Source organism: Lepisma saccharinum, chromosome 8 (genome assembly GCF_977018435.1).
Source record: "Lepisma saccharinum chromosome 8, izLepSacc3.1, whole genome shotgun sequence".
Taxonomy (NCBI): domain Eukaryota; kingdom Metazoa; phylum Arthropoda; class Insecta; order Zygentoma; family Lepismatidae; genus Lepisma; species Lepisma saccharinum.
Genome location: NC_139236.1, coordinates 91,536,785 through 91,558,405, shown reverse-complemented (window position 1 = coordinate 91,558,405; position 21,621 = coordinate 91,536,785). Strand labels below are relative to the sequence as shown.

Sequence of the window (21,621 nt, the reverse complement as noted above, 5' to 3'; positions counted from 1 at the left end):
CATATAGTCGTTTCGGGGAACTGCGTTAGAATACACACCGTCACACCGAGGAACCATACCGGTTCTGGGGAAGTTTCCCTAAGAAAAATATTACCCAAAAATCCTACGGAAAATTATGAAATAATATCCTGGTTAGTTCTGATTGAACCATGGGAAGTTTCTCAAATTTTTCAACAGTTGTAGAGCCCACTTTTCGTAGTCTTAAAGCTCATTTCAATAGTTCTGGAACCAAGTTCATTACTTTCATAGTCAATTTGAAGTTTTAAAGAACATTTTAGTATTCTCAGTATTACCGTCTATCTTCAATTGATTGATTGATTTCGTTTATTTTACTTCGCTTCTGCCACTTTGGGCTAATCGTGAAGATGCGGATGAGTGGCGTTCTGATGGAATTGATGAAGGGACACTCATAAAGAACATCTATGTCCAGGCCGGGATTCAAACACGAGACCTTGGCGTCGTAGGCTCTCTTCGCGTCATTCCAATTCCTTTATAGCTTTTTCACTAGTTTTAGAGTAAAATTTAGCAGTTTTAGAGCCTAAACATTACGAGATCCGACAAGTACCCATACATCCGGTCTCTTAAACATCATCTATATGTGAAAGACATTGCTGTGACAGATCTACAAGGGGGGGGGGGGGCTCTTGACTGAACACGTGACCCTGAGTGAATGAAGTTAATCTATAACACGCCCCCTACACGAAATTAAATCTCGCTCAAGGAAAACGGGACGTGGGAAAGGGGGAAGGCAACGTAACGACCGTCGAATTGCAACCTCGACCATTCCTCACCCGCAGAAACGAGGACCCGGAGCCAGGGTTGGCAGTGACGAAGCCAATTTGCGCCCACATCGGGCTTCGGAGGAGAGGGCCGTAGCCGTAAATGGAGTGGATACTGCCCCGAACACGCGCACTCGACGAGGCCTAAGTGAGGCTATTACGTTCCCGCGACCTCGCTGAAGATGTTAACGGAGAAGGAAATCAGTGCCATCTGTGGGTGTAATTCGGAATCTCGGCCGATGCCGGCGCGCGCTGTACGAGTTTCGCAAATTGTTTTCTCTGCGCGGGAATCTTTCTGGTCGCCTTAACCCTCTCCGGAAGGGAATATTTGGCGAACGTGGCTCTTCCTGGCGGGGTTATCAGTTGAATGCAGATTGGGTTTCAAGCTGAATGGTCTACCTACAGCGCATGCGCAATGAGGGAAGATTTCTCCAACTGTGAGGAGCGTATCCATGATGTGGATTCTCTCGGACAGGAACGGTTAAACATAGAACTGCACAATCTGTATTCCTGTACAAATATTATTAGAATAATTAAATCCAGAAGACTTAGGTGGGCAGGCCATGTGGCACGAATGGGAGAGGAAAGAAGAGTTTTTGGATTCCTGTTGGGAAACCTGATGGTAAGAGACCTAAAGGAAATCGGTAAGTATTGAAAAGATTGGATTAACCTTGCCCGGGATAAGGACAGATGAAAGGCTTGTGTTCCTGCAGCCATAAACCTTCGGGTTTAAGAAGATTAGAGAGTTAGTTTTCTGGAACTTTTTGTTAATTGTCACGATAAGGATGAGTGATGATATGATGAATTTGATGAAGGGACACTCACAAGAACACCTATTTTGATTTATCGGAGGGATTTTTTTCCTGAGAACTTGTAACCTATCTTCGCTGCTATCGAGAGCTTCCTCAATAGGGTTTCGAACTCAGGACGCCAGGATTGGTGTTACGGCACGCTAACCACTAGATCACAGATATTACTGATGCGATAGCTGCCAAGATGGTTACCGAAGCCATCAACAGTAAACTGGGAAAACATATGGGGCCTGCCCATTGATCTAAATCACATCACGTCAACCAATGAGGGGGAAGGAGGGGTAATAGCCCATCAGGGAGAAAGACCAAGCTCCGAGGCCTGACAATAAATGAAAAATTACACAGAAACTCCCAGCGGAATCGATGTTAAGGGGGAGGGGAGGGGGCTATCGCCAACGACTCAAAGGAAAGACAACGCCGATGGTCGTGTGGGGGAAGATGAGTCAAGGAGCAGCCATCTTCCACTCCAGCATCCGGTGCAAGAGCGAGTGCTCTCCCGTGTCAAGGCAAATTGTCTTTGCGCGCCCCCTCTTTCCTCCGCCCCTGAAATATCTGTTAGCGATCTTGTTATCTAAGATTAGGGCATCGGTGTTACTGTCTCTATGACGGGGACGGATCACGGGGAAGAAGTGATTTGGCCTATTTGACCCCCTCGGGGTTAACGGGAAGGAGGGAGGATGCTCTGTGGCAGTGTTGCCAACGCTCAATTTTTATTACAAAAAATCACGACTTTGTATCGGTGGCTGAAATTTGAATAAGTGCATACTTTTAAACCAGGTTCGTTCATGCTTTCTATTCATACTAGGATATGCAATCCCCCACACCCACGCAAGCCGAAAGTGGCAAAAAGCGGAGTAAAATAAATCAAACCAGTTACATATTAATTTTATGGCCATTTCGTCCAAAACAATTTGTATTTACTGAGCCACAGACGCGGAGAGATGCTGTCAGCATAGAACAAATATAGGGTGATTCAATATTCACGGATCCGTTTGAGGTATTTGCATCTGACATCTTGCTACAAACCATATTTTAATTTTAATTATGTAAGAAAGCCATACAGAATAATCTGGATATTAATAATATCGCGGTCCAATTCGTATCGTACCCAAGGCGTTGGGTAGAAGTGACAAGTCTGCTATTATCCTCAACATAGCAGGAACCAGAGAAAGGAATGCTGAATAAGTAATTAGGCAAATGTTAGGTGATTGACTTGAGAGGCGGTTGTGGAATGAAAGATGGAATCGAGAGAGAACTAGGACAGTTGGGGGACGATTATTGGACAGTGGTGCATGAGGAGAGTGAATTCTGACAGGGAGGTCAGATGTGTGACAGTTACCCTTATTGAAGGACAATCTGTGGGAATAATCATCCACACGGGAGGCACGTAATATCCTTTTATTAACAATGTCCATATCGGTTCAGTCGTGGAGTACAAAATCCATTTATTGTATATGTACATTCTTTTGCCATTCCATTGAACGTAACCTCTCGCATATCTCACATTTAGGCCAAGCGAGTGATAACTTTCAGGAGATGACTGATGAATAGCTACACCACCCAAGAGGCAACTCAGGGTTTCAGGTTCGATCCCAACGCAGTATTAACATTGCGTTAAGAATTCGAAGTTAGGGGGTTGGCGCTATCTGGTAGTGTAGTGTGGAATCGACACATTTCGTGTGAAACACCTGATGTATGTGTTTGTGTGTGTTTAACTCTGCCTGCGTATGGGTGATCTTTGCGAGTGTCCCTTCATAGACAATTTCATATTATCACTGGTCCTCATCGTCGCGATATGCCAAAGGTGGCAGAAAAGCAAAATAAAATAAACCAAATCAATCAATCAGGAGTGGTTACGTGGTGAAATTTGTTTCAATTTTTCTTTTATATGCCGGGTGTCCCAGAAGTCTTTCCCTGATTAGAAACTTTATTCATATCCGCTATATACAATGTAGAGATGTGCAAGTGGTGCCGAAATGTTGGAAAACTGACCAAGTTTTTTTGTTGCAGGTTTGAGTAACGTGGCTGTAGTGTAGCAGTATCAGTGACCAGAAAACCAGAAATGTTCACAAATCAGGAAAAAGCTCAGCATGTCCTCTGGTATCACGAGAACCGGTCACCAATAACAGTGCAGAGGAACTTTCAAATGTACAGAATTCTTTCGTCTAGAATATCTGCCATCAATAAGTTGGTATTTAAAAAATGGAATTTATCTTCATTCCCAAATCCTGTCAAGTCCAAGAAACATTGTATGGAAAGATGCCACCCGATGTCAAGAGCATTAATTCCGGATTCCTTGGCACTGACACTGCTACACTACAGCCACATTACTGAAACCTGCAACAAATAAACTTGGTTAGTTTTCCAATATTTTGGCACCACTTTCACATCTCTACATTGCATATAGCGGATATGAATAAAGTTTGAAATCAGGGAAAGACTTCTGGGACACACGTATTATCAGCCAAATAGTGTTTGTGCATATCTCATTTATCATTCTTAATAGATTCTATTGATTAACAGAATGCTGCAGACCCCCCATGGTAACGAACAGACAAGTCAAACCTGATAAATTTTCTGACTTCACAGATGGCAACACTGCTAATGTAAAAGGATGATAAATTCCCATATCTCCTCGTGCCTGGATCCATTAGTTCTCCCCATTCGATGTTACATTCATTCTTCCCCCTCCTCCTGCTCCGAGCACTGTCAATTTTCTTCCACTCTTCCCGTAAACGTACATTTCTTTTCCTTTGAAGTTAGCAGCAGCGTTGCCAGCTCACGAAAAGAAAAAATGACTTAAAACAGGATCGTCTACTACAAATGGCGACCAAGAACACTCCAGAGACATCTCTGAGCCGGCTGTAAATTACTTTGGTTGTCCGCTTAACATTGTGCTCTTCGAAGAAACTCTGAAACACCTTTATATAATAATCCTGTAGCTAGCCACTGCATAGCTCTTAATAAACGCAACAGCTGACGTTTGCCTTTTTTAAGGGTTGCTAGAGGCACATGAATTACCGTAAAATGTAATTAAGGTTTGTAGGACCGCAGGGCAGTAACTTTCCAGCAACAGTTTCGTGATTCTGTCTCACTTGAGGAATAGCGCATAAGTTAAGTGAACAAGCATATAATTAGGAAACTTAAGACAAAAAGTGCAAATTTATGTTTTTACGGGAGAGTTTGTACAAGTCGGAGTGAACCCCAAGCGAAATTTTCGTACCTGTCCCCGCATAAAAGAAAATAGCTGCAACATTACTCCTGCTAATCATTTGGTAAGGTCGTCGCCGCGTTGTAGTCAAGGAGTCCCGTGTTCGATACTCGGTGGAGGGACTTTAAAAATGCAGTGTCCCAGCAAATCAGTCCGGTCCCGATTAGTCTCTCCGTGCATAAAGTGGACTTAAAAGAAAATCTTAAGGTAAATGGCAAAGCTCTCTTCTGTGCAATGCTTCGTGCCTTGAAGGTACATAACAGATGTGGTGGCATGCCCCACGTATTTTCGATTTCGACCATAGTGAAGGTGATGTAATCAGCACCATGCTTCGGCCACCCCTCTGGAAGATATTCAATGAATGGAGGCTCGTTGGATCCCAGCCATTGTCAGATAAATTCTCACGCTAAAGAAAATACTATAGCAACATCTGATTGTTTCCAGGAGGCCCACATTTTCGTCCAGCATTTAACCTAAGTGGCGTTAGAATAACAGATAAACGTTAATAACACCATTTTAACACTACTAAGGTTAAACGTTGACCACAATATCGTGTAGACCTCCTGCGAACACTGCTTTGCTTTAACACCACTTTTTTCATCGCACCTGGGGCCATCCACCCTGGGAATCGAACCAGGGTCTCCCGCGTGGCAGTCAAGACGCCCAACGACTACACCACCGCAGCCCCTCAAATCATATAGTAAAACTTTGAAATTAATATTTACTAAAACTGACTTCATTCCTAAACGCGAAGAGTATATTGATGCAGTAACATAAATATGTTGTCCAAATGCAGCATGAGTCCAGTCATTTTGTCATGACTTCCCTGTGAACCTATTACCACCAGGTTTCCCGATAAATATAATGAAAACTGATTTTTACTAACCCCAATAAGGTCTTCTTAATTTATTTTACTAAAAATATTAAAGGACTTTAAATTATGTACTTGTGTATTATTTACTCTTTCTCTTATTTCTTCATTATATAAGGTACGAATATTTTTCTACGGGCTTTACTTTTAAAAAAAATATCTTGGCTTATACAGGGTGTCTAACAAAATATCCCAAATTCTTGACTTTTTCATGACCTTTTCCCCCCCTTTTCTTCACCTGTTTTTTTCCCTTTCTTAACATTTATTTAGGTATAGTTGGAAATTAAGAAAATTTACATTGTTATGTACCTGTATTGGGATTTTGTAAAATATTTGTGCAAATATTCAATTTTATCAAATCCCAGTACAGGTATATAAAAATTTAAATTCGCAATACTGTAAAAAATAGCAAAAATTCTTGACCTTTTCTTGAAATACATGTTGATTTCTTGACTGGTCGACATCCTGTTATATCTCTGTTTTCGTATAAGTGACCATCCAAAGCGCCAAACTGTTCAATATTTTATGCTCTAAAAAGGCAATGCGACGTCGTTATCATCAACCAATGTATGCACATTATCAGCAATTTACCCGCCTGCATGTAGCCAACTTGCTGTTGACGTAACAATAATAATTGTGACGTAATACTTACTGTAACGATTCCTGCGTTCTGGCCTTCTTGCTCTTGACATATACCACAGAGGTGATGGCAATCACGACGATGATCATGACGCATGCGCATCCTACGGCGACGTAGAAGGTGCCGCTCGACGTCACCAGGGACCCGGGATCGAGCCGTATGGAGTCATTCCTGGGCGTTGGCTCTTCTGAAATGAATGAAAGAGAAAATTATACGTTTTTAATGGTTTCCTCGCTCTACAGGGCTATTTTATGCAACATAATAATTTTGCTGAGGCAGGAATATTAAAGGAAAACAGTTAAGAATTGTTTGTTTTGGAACTTGTAAAGTGATTTTCATGTTACGCTTAACTAGAAGAAAATTGAGAACAGGCCCCGAACAAGAAAATACAACATATCCATTGAAATTTCTTCACTCAATTTTTAAATCTCATTCATTCGTTGCTTAAGAAGAACTAAAAAATATACTGTTCCTGAGGATACAATCTCCTTACCTAGGTTAAAAGCTGAGGCTGTAGAGGGGCACTCAGCACACGTAAGGACAAACTCAGGATAACACAGCCGTACGGAGGATTATCCTGGCCGTGGGTCGAGACGCCAGAGCCTCGGTGGCCTACAAGCAGCAGTTTACAGGGGTGTACTATGGGGAAGTGAATATTTTTGAGTGCCTTACCAGAAGGCCAACCCTTACACCACGAGGCCTCCCCGAAGGCGTAGAGGTAACGTCGTCGCCTTGTAATCAAAGGGTCCCGGGTTCGATACCCGGTGGAGCCACATGGCACAGTGGCTCGGATCCTACTTTAAACTGTAGGTCCAGTCCCGATTAGCCTTTCTGTGCATAAAGTTGATATGATAACACTGATGATAACGCTCTGGTCAGGATTGGAACTCGCGACCCCTGGCCTCGTAGCGCGCTGTGCTAACCACACCACCACGGCTCTTGAAACACAGTGGGCTCTTTTTAATTCGAACTCCAAGGAGTCAGGAAAAACATTCGAATTAGCCAAAATTCGAATTAAGGAAAAACATGATGCCATTAAAGATCAATTCTGTTTGAATTACCTGGTACTTCGAACTATTCAACTTCGAATTAAAGAGAGTCCATGTACATATACTGTAATAGAATAATGCTATCGCTTCCAAAGGGGACGGTTATTTGAGAGCAAAAAACTGTAGGACCATTACCCTAACAGCTGCGACACTATAGGTGTCACGGCAAAAATAGCAGAAATTGTAAAAATGAATTCGTAGTAATGGAGACTATGATTTACTGCGTAGATGGGAAACCAGGCAAAAAAATGGAATCTCACTCATTAAAACCGTAACAGGGAGGCTTGAGAGTGTGAAAAAGAACAAGAGAGAGGGAAGATGAAAGAACGGCTTGAAGGAATGCTGAGAATTAGAAAAACCTTCCAATATCTCTTGGGTCCTTTGCTCTGCTGCTTCAACCCCTTCTCTCTCCGTTTGCTGGAAGGAGGAAATACGATAAAAGTAGAAAGCGAAACTGAGTTTCCGAAAGTTGGATGCAACGAAATTAAGGCTCCTTCAGAGGAACACACGGGCGGAAACCATGAGGCCCGAGGAGGCAGGGGGAGGAGGGGGGTGGGGGTGAGCTGCTGCACCGACCTGTGATTCATTTTAGTTGTCCAATATCGTGTCCCGAATGTCTCGTTCGTGAGCTGGGAAGCGAGCAGACGCCGAGAGAGATTGAGGGGGAGGGCGAAAGGGGGAGGGTGAGAGAGACAGAGGGAGGGTGAAATAATGAGAGAAAAGAGAGAATGAAAGAAAACACGAGAGAGAGAGAAAGAAAACACGAGAGAGAGAGAGAGAGAAAGAAAACGAGAGAGAGAGAGAGCCAGAGGACAGAGAGAGAGAGAGAGAGAGAGACAAAGAAAACACGAGAGAGAGAGAGAGAGAGAGACAGAGGACAGAGAGAGAGAGAGAGAGAGACAGACAGAGGACAGAGAGAGAGAGAGAGAGAGAGAGACAGACAGAGGACAGAGAGAGTGAGAGAGAGAGACAGACAGAGGACAGAGAGAGAGAGAGAGAAAGAAAGAAAGAAAACGAGAGAGAGAAAGAAAACACGAGAGAGAGAAAGAAAACACGAGAGAGAGACAGAGGACAGAGAGAGAGAGAGACACACAGACAGAGACAGAGGAGGGCGAGAAAAGCAAGAAAAAATGAGAGAAAGAAAGGAACCGAAAGAGGAAGAGGGAGAAAAAGATAGGAGGAAAGTAGTGAAATAAGAAGAGGGAATGAGAAAAGATGAAAGTGAGAGAGGAAGAGAGACCGCGAGGAAGACAGTGAGAGAGAAAGTGACAGAGGGAGCGAGGAGGAGATAGAAAGATAAGAGAGAAAGTAAGACAGAAATTAAACAGAGAGAAAGTAAACAGAGAGAGTAAGAGAAAGAAAGTAAACAAAGTAAGACAGATAGAAAGTATAAGAGAAAAAGTCTGAGAGTGAAGTAGTGACAAAGTGAGCGAGAGAGAGAGAGAGAGAGAGAGAGAGAGAGAGAGAGAGAGAGAGAGAGAGAGAGAGAGAGAGAGAGAGAGAGAGAGTTTCTGGGATACGTCGCGTAGACTATATTCGAATCCTACACGTTCGTACGTACGAGTATTTACATATTTCGTTCCCTAACGGATTGAATATTGCAGATGGGAGCAGAAATGGTGACAATTACTATCTTTATAAGCATTTAAACACTTCCTCAGGAGGAGTGGAACCCACAGGTGCCGTCGAAACTGTAGGTCCAATTGCAATTAGCCTACGTGTGCATAAAGTGGACTTAAGATTCAAATAATTCAAGATTTTAATACTCAGAAATCAACTATTACGACAACTACATACACTGGTTTCACTCATACTTCTGCAAAAATGTTAATTAAAAATGAATAGATACCCAATAAGAGCCGCGGTGGTCTAGTTGGTAGGGCGTCTGACTTCTGCGGGGAGACCCGGGTTCGATTCTAAGGTTGGAATTTATCCGGCCCTGTCAACGCATAAAGCGTCTCCGGGGCTCACCCAGCCTCAAATCAATGGGTACCTGGGGGCATCCCTGGAGATAAAGGCGGTCGGAGCGTGGTGCTGATGACACCTCCAAAATGGCCGAGGTCGAGAATGTGTGGTGCCCTACCCCCTATCTCTTAATGTGCCTTCATGGCACGGGGAACTTTATCTTACAATAAATAACCAAATTTGTTACACACAAAAAAACAAACAAAAAAAAACGATTGTGCGAAAATCTCTAACTTTTTCTTCCGTCTTGAGGACTAAGATTTCTGGTTCGGCCCGTTACCTAGGCATTGGTGTTTCTTCTCTAGTGTCTCTTCATCAATTTCTTCGTCGCTACTAGCCAAAGGTGTCAAACACGCGACGTAAAATCCAATGTAAAAAATCCACAGTAGAAGAGTTTCTGACTCATCGTCCCACCTTTACCGTACCAACCTTGGACGGTGACGTCAGCTTCCTGTTGGGAAATGATAATTAAAAAGCCAAATAGCCAATGAGACGCAATTTCGAGACATGATATTGAGGCTGATTCAAAATTCAGGAAGAGTTAGTCATCAGAGTCACGAGACAGACTTGGCCAGTATCTCAAACGTCACATAAAGAGACCGAAAGGAGACTTCGTGTCTAGATCTGCATGCACGCGTGCTGAAGAGACGTATGTGCACATATCCCGTCGAACGTCGAAGAACAGGAGCGTATGCATAATGCAGAATGTAAGGTCGGTCATCCGAGGGGGTAAAGCTAATGGGGAAGACACGAAAAATCTTCATGCAATTTCCCGTGATCCCTCTGCACGTGATCCGAATGCAAATTCGTGCTGGAAGGAAGGGTGGAGAAGAATAACGCAGGGGATGATAAAAGATGAAACAAAAAGAGCGTTTAAAAAGCGAAACCAGACAGGCAGCGCACCTTCATGTCAATTTGCGAGGTAGGCAGATCGCATTATGTATTCATTACCTTTCGGATCGGTATCCGTCAAGTTATTTGCGGAGCTGTTGCGAAACAGAACAGCCTACCTTTACACAATCTGAAATGTTTACTTCTCCCAGTGCGCGAAATGTGGGAGGGGACGCGGGGATAGTATTCCCACAGATAATGTATTGTATTTTTCATTGAGAGTCGCTTTTCTGCCAATTTTGGCTAATCTCGACGGTGAGGGTGAGTGATGACATGAAGAAAATGATTTGATTGGTTGATTAATATAAACATTCGTGGTGTTTCATCACTTAGGCTATCTGCACATTATACAGGGTCCTGCCCCTTACCATAACTATAGGTCTTTTCTACTATTACGGTAGGCGGCCCTCATGCTGGCAAGGGAAGTGGGAAGCGGAGAATACGCAGCAGACCAACCAGACAACAGTGGTGGCACCGACAGTTACGACGTCAAGGGGAGGAGGTGTTGGCCCCATCTCGTTCTACCGGCTGCTGCGTTTCTTATCGCGCTGGATTGGCCGCTTCCCCGCTCCACTTCCCTTGCCAGCATGACGGCCGCCCACCGTAAGAGTAGAAGACATGTATAAAATCAAAACATGTCTGAGGACTAAAATATCCCGACCTTGTTGAGTTTGTGTTTTTTATGTCCACTTTATGCACACTAAGGCTAATTGGGACTGGACCTACAGTTTAAAGTGGGATCCGAACCACTATGTGCCTCCACTGGGTATCGAACCTGGGACCCCTTGCCTTACCTTCTTAAAGGCTGAGGTTGCAAACGGGCGCTCAGCCCATTTAAGGACAAAACACGCAACTCACAGCCCAACAGAGGATTATATTGGCCGTAGGACCAGGCGCCAGAGCCTCATTTGCTTGCAAAACAGCAGTTAACGGGGTGCAATACGTGTAAGTAAGGTTGGACGCCCTCTTAGTATAGCCCTTACACGCACAAAGAACACCCATGTCCAAGCCGGGATTCGAACCCGGAACCCATGGCGTCGTAGCGCTTTGTATTAATCCCCATAGCTAAGAATGCGTAAAGCTTCCCCCCAGGTGGAATAATACAAGAAAGAATCGCCCCCTACTAGAAATTTCCAATTTGATCAGCGACGTTTCTTTGTATTTACTTTTGACTGACGCATCAGAGAAAGTGATTGGGGAGGGAGGGGGGAGTCCCCAAATATTTTTAACAAGTAATTCTCTAGTACAGCGGTTCTCAAACTGTGGTACGCGTACCCCCAGGGGTACATGAACTGCTTGAAGGGGGTACGCAATCAGCTCGTAGAGTGTTTTTTCATCCACCTGAAAAACAAGTGCCGAAATAGACTACATTTCGAGCCGAATCTCCTCTTGAAAGTTTCAACTGCACAACCAGACATCAAGAAACTGTGTCAGGCTATGCAGGCACATCCTTCTCACTACAAACTCTGAGGATTTTCAATGAAAACTCCAAAATTGTGCTTCACTTATTTTTGTTCCTTACTTTCTTCAAAGTTTTAGCATACATGTGTTCCACATTTCTATTTTTGGAACTAATCATAAATATTGAACGTAGGAACACCCAATAAAATAATAAACATAGGATTCTAATGTTTATTTGTTTACCATCTCGCCACACAAATCCCGAATGCCATTTTGTTCTATAGCAGATACACGCCTCCAACATGTCAAAACCACCCCAGCAATCAGGCAGCGAAAAAAAATCCCCACACCTACTATTCTCAGAAAACCTATGGTGGGGGTACATTAGACATTTAGTTAATGACTAAAGGGTACAATAAAAAAAAGATTTGAGAACCGCTGCTCTAGTATAACCACTTCGTACACTTCTTTGATACCTAAATACTTAAATCACAAAGCTCTTCATTTCTCGCCAACAGATGGAGCTGAAGTGCTAGGTAATGAACCGACTACATTGTGTTCTAAAACAAAACTTTTCCAAACTATAAACCTAGTGGTAATAAGTATATATTCAAAAAGAATCCTCTAGCTCTCATGCAAACTAGATGGAAACTAATGTGATCTTATCTGATAGTGACGCGGAAAATGTCGTAACACATTACTACACACAGAAACTAAAATTTGTTAACTGGAGGGACCAAGTATATAATAATAGATCTGGTTAATCGAACTATCCAGACTAACTATTGTCTATTTTTCGGGGGAGCAGGAAAAGGTTTATAGTATCCATGCCTCGACTCATCTCGCCCAACAGGTCGTTAGGTGCCGGGGCTTGCCCTGAGTTGACAGCTTTCTGGAGATGAGGCCTGCTCGAAAAAAGGTTTATGGTATAATGTGCCAAGTGTATTAAAGTATCAAACTACACAAGGAAATTCATGAAATGTTACTTTATCATCTGCCTTTCCGTAATGTGATAAATACATCAATTGAGAAACGGTAGTTTCAAGGAAACTAAAACCAGACACTTAACTGTGTCAATTGATATACCAAGAGCATTTCTACATTGTGAGAAGATTTTGCAAAGAACTGTGTGGGTCTCAAATCCGACAACTTTCTCAGCAGTTCTCAGCGAGTGGCAAGGAGGACGAGTCACCACTTATCTACCCAAGCATCATCAGTAGAAACCGGATTTCAAAAGGGGAAAAAATATTCTAAAAAATAAAAATAGAAAATTATTCCCAAAAAAGGAAAATCTTTTGCACTTCACTAAAAAATCTATCTTAAATGAAAGCGCAATATATACCATTCTTATATAAAAAGGGATAAATTAAATTTCCTATTAATGTATCCCTTTTTATATGAATGGTATATATTGTGCTTCCATTTAAAATAATATTTATAGTGCAGTACAAAAATAAACTGTAGTCCTTTTTCATTTTCTTTTTTTAAGGGTAAAGTACAGTGAATAATCTTACCGTCCATTTCGATGAAATCTTTCTTGCAACAGTTTACCGCATTCCATATCTTGCTTGCTGCGACTTATACCTGGCTTCACCATTTCACTGACACTCAATACTGTCGTCACTGTCACACAGTTATAACTATTCAAAAAAACTTCGAAATAAAAGTCTAAATCTAGAAGACCCGCTGCTTCTTTCCTTACTCTGCACTGCACTAAATAGAAAATTGTTGAATGTTTTTAAATTTGATTTGATTTAGTTTATTTTACTTCGCGTTTTGTGCCTCTTGGCTAATATGCGAAGATGGGGATGAGTGATGAAAGGATGAAATTGATACATTCACAAACAACCAAGCCCTAGCGGGATTCAAACCCGGGACCCTTGGCGTCGAGGCGCGATGTGCTCACCACTCGGCCACAGGGTCCGGCTGTTGAATGTCTTGTTCAGGGACAAACAGTCGTACAAAATATTTCATATCTTGTCAATAAAGGCACCAAGGAGGATGTTTTTAAAAAGGAAATTGAAGGGAATGTAGACTGAAAAACTAGTCAATAAAGGGAACAGAGAGGAAAATGGTTTTAAAAGGAGAATGTGGGCTGAAAAAGGGAAGTCAAACGCATGTATTCTTGCTGGTGGAAGATCATTAACAACACTGTTGTTATATTTTCCCATGATCCGTGTTGAAAAATTAAAGAAAGGACTTCACTTAAAAATCCGGTCTCTAGTCATAAGGAGGCACAAGTACGGTATGCGCCAAAATATACAGTACTGAAACTCGCGCATCTCGAACAGGTGGTTGCGTTTGTCGACGGGGCATAGCTCCAGCTGCACGTGTTCGCAGTAGTGATAAGGAAGTTGTGTTGTGCAGTTGTTGTTGGAAATGGGTCTCTCGACGGAGGAAAAAGTATTCATAGTTGAGCATTATGTCCGCTCATACGGAAGCGGTCGTGAAGGTGGACCGAGTTTGAAAAAGGTGACTGGTCTATATGCAACCCAAATGACAATCGTCCACTCCACATACCCTAACCTAACCTCAGCTTTCCTGACAGTATGCAACCCAAAAGGCACGATTGTTATTTGGGTTGCATACTTTTGTTCATCTTTTCATTTCAGTACTGTATATTTTGACGAATACTGTAGTTCTGATCCCACTTTAAACTGTAGGTCCAGTCCCGATTAGCCTTTCTGTGCATAAAGTGGACTTAAAACACCAAATCAACAACATTTAATCATAAGGTTCCGCTGCACTAATACCACAAATCTTAGGGAGGCGTCAGCGGGCTCGCCGCATCAAGCAACGAAACCAGTACCTTGCAAATTTCAATCAGAGCGTGCTCAATATGAGCTTATTCGAATTCAAGATAAATTGTACACATTGATTGATTGATATGGTTTATTTTATTTCGCCCTTCTGCCACTTTTGGCTGATCGCGAAGATGAGTGATGATATGATGAAATTGATGAAGGAGTACTCACAAAGACGACCCATTCCCAGGCCGGAATTCGAACCCGTGACCACCACCGTCGTTGAGCGCTGTGATAACCATTCCGCCACGGAGGTTGGCCCAAGCAACCGAGCAAGATTGTCGCAACAGGATACAAGCAAGTAGGACTTCTCCGATACCCTCATATCATTGTTCCAGTTTTGCTTGTCTATTACTAGTTTCCATCCATACCATATCACCAAGCATCTCTTATTTATTCCTCACTGTATCTATCCACCAAGAAAATCACACACATCTCTCCCACACATGCAATTAGTACTTCTGTTATTAATCTTGCACACGAGGCTTAATGACAAAATGCCGGACAGGACCAAAACTAGAGAAACAGCTTTACCGACGTTCCTCTACTTCTTTGATGGAGTCATTAATTTTAGATTGGCCAGCTCCCACGGCGTAGTTCACTGGGGGTCGTCGGAAGAGTAAACTGCATCTTCCTCCTCCCTCCTTCCCCCGGCGGAGCAACACCAAGCAAAGCTGAATAAACTAACATGCTCCGTCGCGGTTAATACCTAATGAACGGGACTTCGCTTGGATGAGAAGATAACCACGCTCTGGACTAGCGGAGATTGTCTGAGTTAGCCCATTCCATTGTGGGGATTTAGGTGGACGTGTTATGTAATTATGGGATGTGCAAGGTCATGCATAACTCTCGGCTGCAGAACACAAATGCGTCTTCTGCTTTTACCAACATGCCACTATAATTAAAAATGATCTAACGTTCTTTACCATAATTCTGATTTTTCTAGATTAATTCCTCATAATTCTGATTTTCCAACTTTTCTCCACAATTCTAATTTTTTCCAACTATCCTCCCCATAATTCTGGTTTCTCGACTTTCTTCCCCATAATTCTAATTTTCCCAAATTGCTTCCATATTTCTGATTATTAAAACTTTCTCCCCCCTAATTGTGATTTTTCAAATGATTCTGATTTTTCCAACTCTCCGTCCATAATTCTGATATTCGAACTTGCTTCCATATTTCTGATTTTTAAAACTTTCTTCCCCCTAATTCTGATTTTTCAAATAATTCTGATTTATCCAACTTTCCGTCCATAATTCTGATATTCGAACTAACTAACTAACTAACTCTCTAGCCTTCTTAAACCCGAAGGTTCATGGCTGCAGCAACACAGGCCTTCCATCTGTCCCTATCTTGAGCAAGATCTATATACTCTTTTCCATCCCTACCGATTTCCTTTAGGTCCATCTCAACGTTGTCCCTCCATCTTCGTCTTGGCCTTCCTACAGGTCTCTTACCATCTGGTTTCCCAACAAGAATCCTGTAAACTCCTCTTTCCTCTCCCATTCGTGCCACATGGCCTGCCCACCTAAGTCTTCTTGATTTAGTTATTCTAATAATATCTGGACATGAATACAAATTATGTAGTTCTAAATTATGTAACCTTCTCCACTCACATGTCTCCTCGTCCCTTTTAGGTCCAAAAATTTTCCTAAGGATCTTATTTTCAAATACTCTCAATTTATGTTCCTCTTTCAATGTAAGGGACCAAGTTTCACACCCATATAATACCACAGGCAAAATTACTGTTTTGTATATTTTAACTTTTAGTTTCTTAGATATTAAACGAGAAGACAAAAGTTTATGAAGAGAGAAGTAACATGCATTTCCTGAATTAAGCCTACTTTTTATTTCCTCTTTAATATAATTTTCATTTGTTAATATTACTCCTAAGTATTTGAATTTGGAAACTGGTTCAAACGAGTTGTTATCAATAATTAGATTTTGATTATTACCTAACACATGGTTTCGGCCTGTAAGCATATATTTAGTTTTCTCTTTGTTAACTTCCAAACCTATCTCTTTAGCAGTTTTGAAAAATATTTTAGCATTATTCTTAATCGTATTTATATCATCCCCCAGTAAGTCTACATCATCTGCATATGCTAACAACTGAGTAACACCATTTAATTTTAGTCCTTCTTTAGTTTCTTTTACCTTCATTACAGCATATTCTAAGGCAAAATTAAAGAGCAATGGAGATAATGCATCTCCTTGTTTTAAGCCATCATGAATTATAAATTTGTCAGACATATTATTACCCACACGAATTTTACTTTCTGTTTCACTGGTGCATATTTTTATCATATTAACAAGCTTCTTAGGTATTCCAAACTCTACTAATATATTATATAATTTATCTCTTTTGACCGAATCATATGCTTTTTTGAAATCAATGAATAGCTGATGGACATTTTGATTATATTCCCACTTTTTTTCAAGTGTCTGTCTGATGTGAAAAATTTGATCTGTAGTTGATCTGTTACGTTTAAATCCACATTGATAATCACCTATAATTTCATTAGCATATGGGGTTAGTCTTGTTAAAAGAATGTTAGACAATATTTTGTATGTTGTTGAGAGTAGAGAAATTCCACGGTAATTATTGCAGTTCATTTTATCACCTTTTTTAAACACAGGAACAATTATGGATTCTTTCCACTGTTGAGGGATTTCTTCTTTATTCCATATTAAACAAATTAATTTATGAATTTGACATATTAATGAATTTCCACCATATTTAATTAACTCAGCTGGTATTAAATCAATGCCAGGTGCTTTGTTATTCTTAAGCCTTTTAATAGCATCTTTAACTTCAGTCAAGTTAGGTTCTGGAACTAAAGGTTCTGCTGTGTGTACTTCATTTACTTCTGATTTATCTCCTACATGGACATTTAAAAGGTCATTAAAGTAGTTCTTCCATCTATTTAGAATATCGCTTGGGTCAGCTAGAAAATCACCGTCTTTATCTTTTATCAAGATTACTTTAGGTTGCCACCCCTTTCTAAATTCATTTACACCTTTATATAAATCTCTGATATTTTTATTTTTGCTGTTTGTTTCAATTTCGTTAATTTTGCTTTTCAAGTAATCTCTTTTTTTACTTCTAAACGTGCTGTTAACTTCTCGCTTTATTGTATTATAATTGCTTAGATTTGTATCATCTGAGTTATTTAACCACCTAAGTCTAGCCTGATTTCTTATTTCTATTAGATTATGACATTCATTATCAAACCATGGCTTACTTTTTCTTGGTTTATGGTATCCTATACTTTCTTTAGCTGCTGATTCTATTGCATTACGTATGTGCTCCCAATTCTTATTTACGTCTGTTTCATTTATGTTTTCATCATCATTTAAATCCTGCAAAACCTCAAATCTATTTGACAGTTTAATTTGGTAATCTTTCTTAATTCTTTCATCAGCATACTTTCCTGTATCAAATTTTATAACTTTTAGATTTTGTTGCTTATGATTTATCACTGAGAGTCTTTCTCTTAATTTAGCAATTACTAAATAATGGTCACTGGCACAGTCAGCACCTCTATGTGTACGAACGTCAATTATACTAGTATGCCTTCTCTTATCAATGAGAATATGATCTATCTGATTATGAGTTTTACCATCTGGAGAAGACCAGGTATATTTATGGATATCTTTATGTTTAAAAGTGGTACTTTTCACAATTAAATTCTTTGAGGTTGCAAAAGTAATCAATCTTATACCATTATCATTACTTAATTCATGAAGACTTTCTTTACCAATCGTCGGTTTAAATGTCTCTTCTTTGCCAATCTGTGCATTACAGTCACCTAACAGAATTTTCATATCATACTGAGAAAATTTATCAAAGACCTGTTCTAACTCTGTATAAAAATCATCTTTAGTATTATCATCTTTATCTTCCGTTGGTGCATGTATGTTTATTAAAATAATTTTACACCACCTACCCTGTAAAACTGCATATGATATCCTATCATTAATAAATTCTACTGTTTTAAGAGCTGAGAATTCTATTATTTATGAAAAAGCCTGTTCCAAAATTATGATTTTCAGTACCACCATAGAAAAAAGTATAATTTTTAGTTTTACAATTCCCTTCTCCTGGCCACCTAACTTCCTGGACAGCTACTACATCTAATTTATACTTAACTATCTCATTAACTGTACACTGAAATGCCCCAGGCCGGTAAAGGCTCAGAACATTCCAGGTGCCTAATTTAATATCCTTATTCCTAACGAAGATCTTATCCTTAGTCCAGGGACCTCCCAAAGTAGTCCCCACCCGGAGATCCGAACGAGGGACTATTTTACCTCCGGAATATTTTACCTTGGGAACATCCATGGCCTTATATTTCTGTTTCTTGACATGTCTTTTACAGTGCAGAGTTGTCAGCCCTACGCCTAACCCCCGATATGAATGGAGGAACTACTACACAAGACAAACACAAACATATTAGACAGCACAATTACTACACAAGACGAACACAAACACATTATTAGACAGCATAACTACTACACAAGACACACACAAACACATCACAACTATGACACAATATAAACACACACACACCACAACTACTACACAATATAAAAAAAAACAACAAACAAACACAAACACACACACACACACACACATATTGATACGGACATTCACAAATATCTTATTTACAATAGTCTGCCCTCACCTACAAAAAATTGTGGCAACGCTCATGGTCCCACTAAAATAAATTAAAACTGCTCTTCCTGGCCGATGTTTCTCATAATGGGTATTAGCGAAATGGGACCGAAATGGTTGGGTAGATATGGTAAATGTACATTCAGGCTGGCGAGCATTTCTCTGAGCCAAGCGAACTCACCTCCGTCCTGCCAATGCCTTGGTCCCCCAGCGTGTGAGTAGTGGAGGAGCAGTGCTGCTGGTCCGGGCTTCCAGGCGACGAGCGCTCATACAACCGCAGCCTCTTTGGGGATCCTGCTTGCTTCCATAATTCTGATTTTTAAAACTTTCTTCCCCCTAATTCTGATTTTTCAAATAATTCTGATTTTTCCAACTCTCCGTCCATAATTCTGATATTCGAACTTGCTTCCATAATTCTGATTTTTGTGCATTGATTCCTCACAATTCTGATTTTTCGAACTTTCCCCCATAATTCTGAATTTTAAACCCCTTTTCCATCATTCCCTCTGCTTTCAAACACCTTCTTTAATGCTGATTCTTTCTAACTTTCCTAGCTTTAACCATACTTACCAGCTTCTTTTTAAGTTCACCTTTTTTTTTGGCCAATCTTATTTTAGCTTTGATTTTGTTCGTCTCTAAGAACAAAAGAGTGACCAGTTTTCCATGCATTTACCCCACCATCTGGTAATATACAATGCTTCCTCCGTTTTGTAATATCTAGCGCACTCTGACCACACACCCAGACATCCATACATGGACGCGAGAATGCTCGCAACTCATTAGTGTGTCCTAACTTGAACATCCTACACTTCGCTGTCATGCAGGTTGACTAGCACAAAGGATATCGACAGGGAATTTACAGCCCGTCACGGAAATTTCGACTGGTGTGTAACGCGGGTTGCCCACACTGCAGGAAACCCGTCAAAGCATTGATGTAATTACTGTTCGCAGAGTTTTCTCTCGGGTTACTGGAATTCTCCGCAGCGGCCTCACATGCAATTAGGTGGGAGACTCGCTCTTTCAGCGCTTGTCAACTATTCATGAATTTGTTGCCGTAGTCGCACTTGAAACAGGGTTTTCATTTATTAACAATAGCGTCAGAGGGTCTGCGACTTTGTATAGCTGCGTAGCGACCAGTCCACATAGTAATTCCTGTCGTAGTTACGAGTGTTTAGTCAAGCCTGTAAGGTAGGTATATTAATAACCACAGCAATACGCAATGCAATTGATAGATCCTATCACTGGTGAAGTATATCATGAGAACGAGTACGACAGTGAGAGCATTTCGCTCGAGCGCCAAATAGTTCGCACGGACGACGCTAGATGGCGTACGGAATTGAGAGCTCCTTCGCTCGAGCGAATAACGCTCGAAGCCAAGCAGTACACGTACAACCGTAATTTGTCTTTGGTAGTGGGCCCTCAAATATGGATCGTGAGGTGAAAGACTCGGTGAAATTGAAACGTAAGTAAACATAGCAATCATATCCATGTTAAAATGTAGTTTAGTCTATCTACACAGTGCAGTGGCGTATGCTCATTCCAAGATGTAGACTATCTCACAATGACACGTGGTTCGACACACTCTCTTTGCTCGTTCCCGGAGTCTTCAAGGAAGTTGCCATGCAAATGGCAGCTGGGCTGCAAAACTTTTAAGAAATCAGGTTGCCAACTCCTGAGAAATCAGGTTGCCAACTCCTGAGAAATGAGGTGGCCAACTCCTGAGAAATGAGGTGGCCAACTCCTGAGAAATGAGGTGGCCAACTCCTGAGAAATGAGGTGGCCAACTCCTGAGAAATGAGGTTGCCAACTCCTGAGAAATGAGGTTGCCAACTCCTGAGAAATGAGGTTGCCAACTCCTGAGAAATCAGGCTGCCAACTCCTGAGAAATCAGGCTGCCAACTCCTGAGAAATCAGGCGGCCAACTCCTGAGAAATCAGGCGGCCAACTCCTGAGAAATCAGGCGGCCAACTCCTGAGAAATCAGGCGGCCAACTCCTGAGAAATCAGGTGGCCAACTCCTGAGAAATCAGGTGGCCAACTCCTGAGAAATCAGGCTGCCAACTCCTGAGAAATGAGGCTGCCAACTCCTGAGAAATGAGGTTGCCAACTCCTGAGAAATGAGGTTGCCAACTCCTGATAAATGAGGTTGCCAACTCCTGATAAATGAGGTTGCCAACTCCTGATAAATGAGGTTGCCAACTCCTGAGAAATGAGGTTGCCAACTCCTGATAAATGAGTTTGTCAACTCCTCAGAAAACAGGTTGCTAACTCCTAAGAAAACAGGTTGCCAACCTTTAAGAAATTCGATTGCTGACTTTGGAATCACAATGACCTCCTTATTGAAATGAGTATTTTTTAATTTACAATTTCTAAGCAGTTTTTCTTTATGTATTTCACTCTCCATGTTTCAGGCTTCGCAGATAGCCTAGCGAGCCCAGAATATACGCTCCTGACACAGTGGTATATGAAAATGATTGTGGGCTGAAACTTCCAGGATGGGTATTTTACATATATGTGTCT

At 41.2% G+C, this 21,621-nt stretch overlaps 1 protein-coding gene across 1 annotated transcript in view; it reads right to left on the bottom strand.

The window, feature by feature from the left end:
• Positions 1 to 21,621, bottom strand: part of LOC145991298 (tyrosine-protein kinase RYK-like) — a 308,147-nt gene that overhangs the window by 48,010 nt on the left and 238,516 nt on the right. The window contains exon 5 of the mRNA XM_083127287.1: positions 6,326 to 6,500. Within this exon, the coding sequence (XP_082983413.1) occupies positions 6,326 to 6,500 (175 nt within the window). The remainder of the gene's footprint in view (positions 1 to 6,325; positions 6,501 to 21,621) is intronic.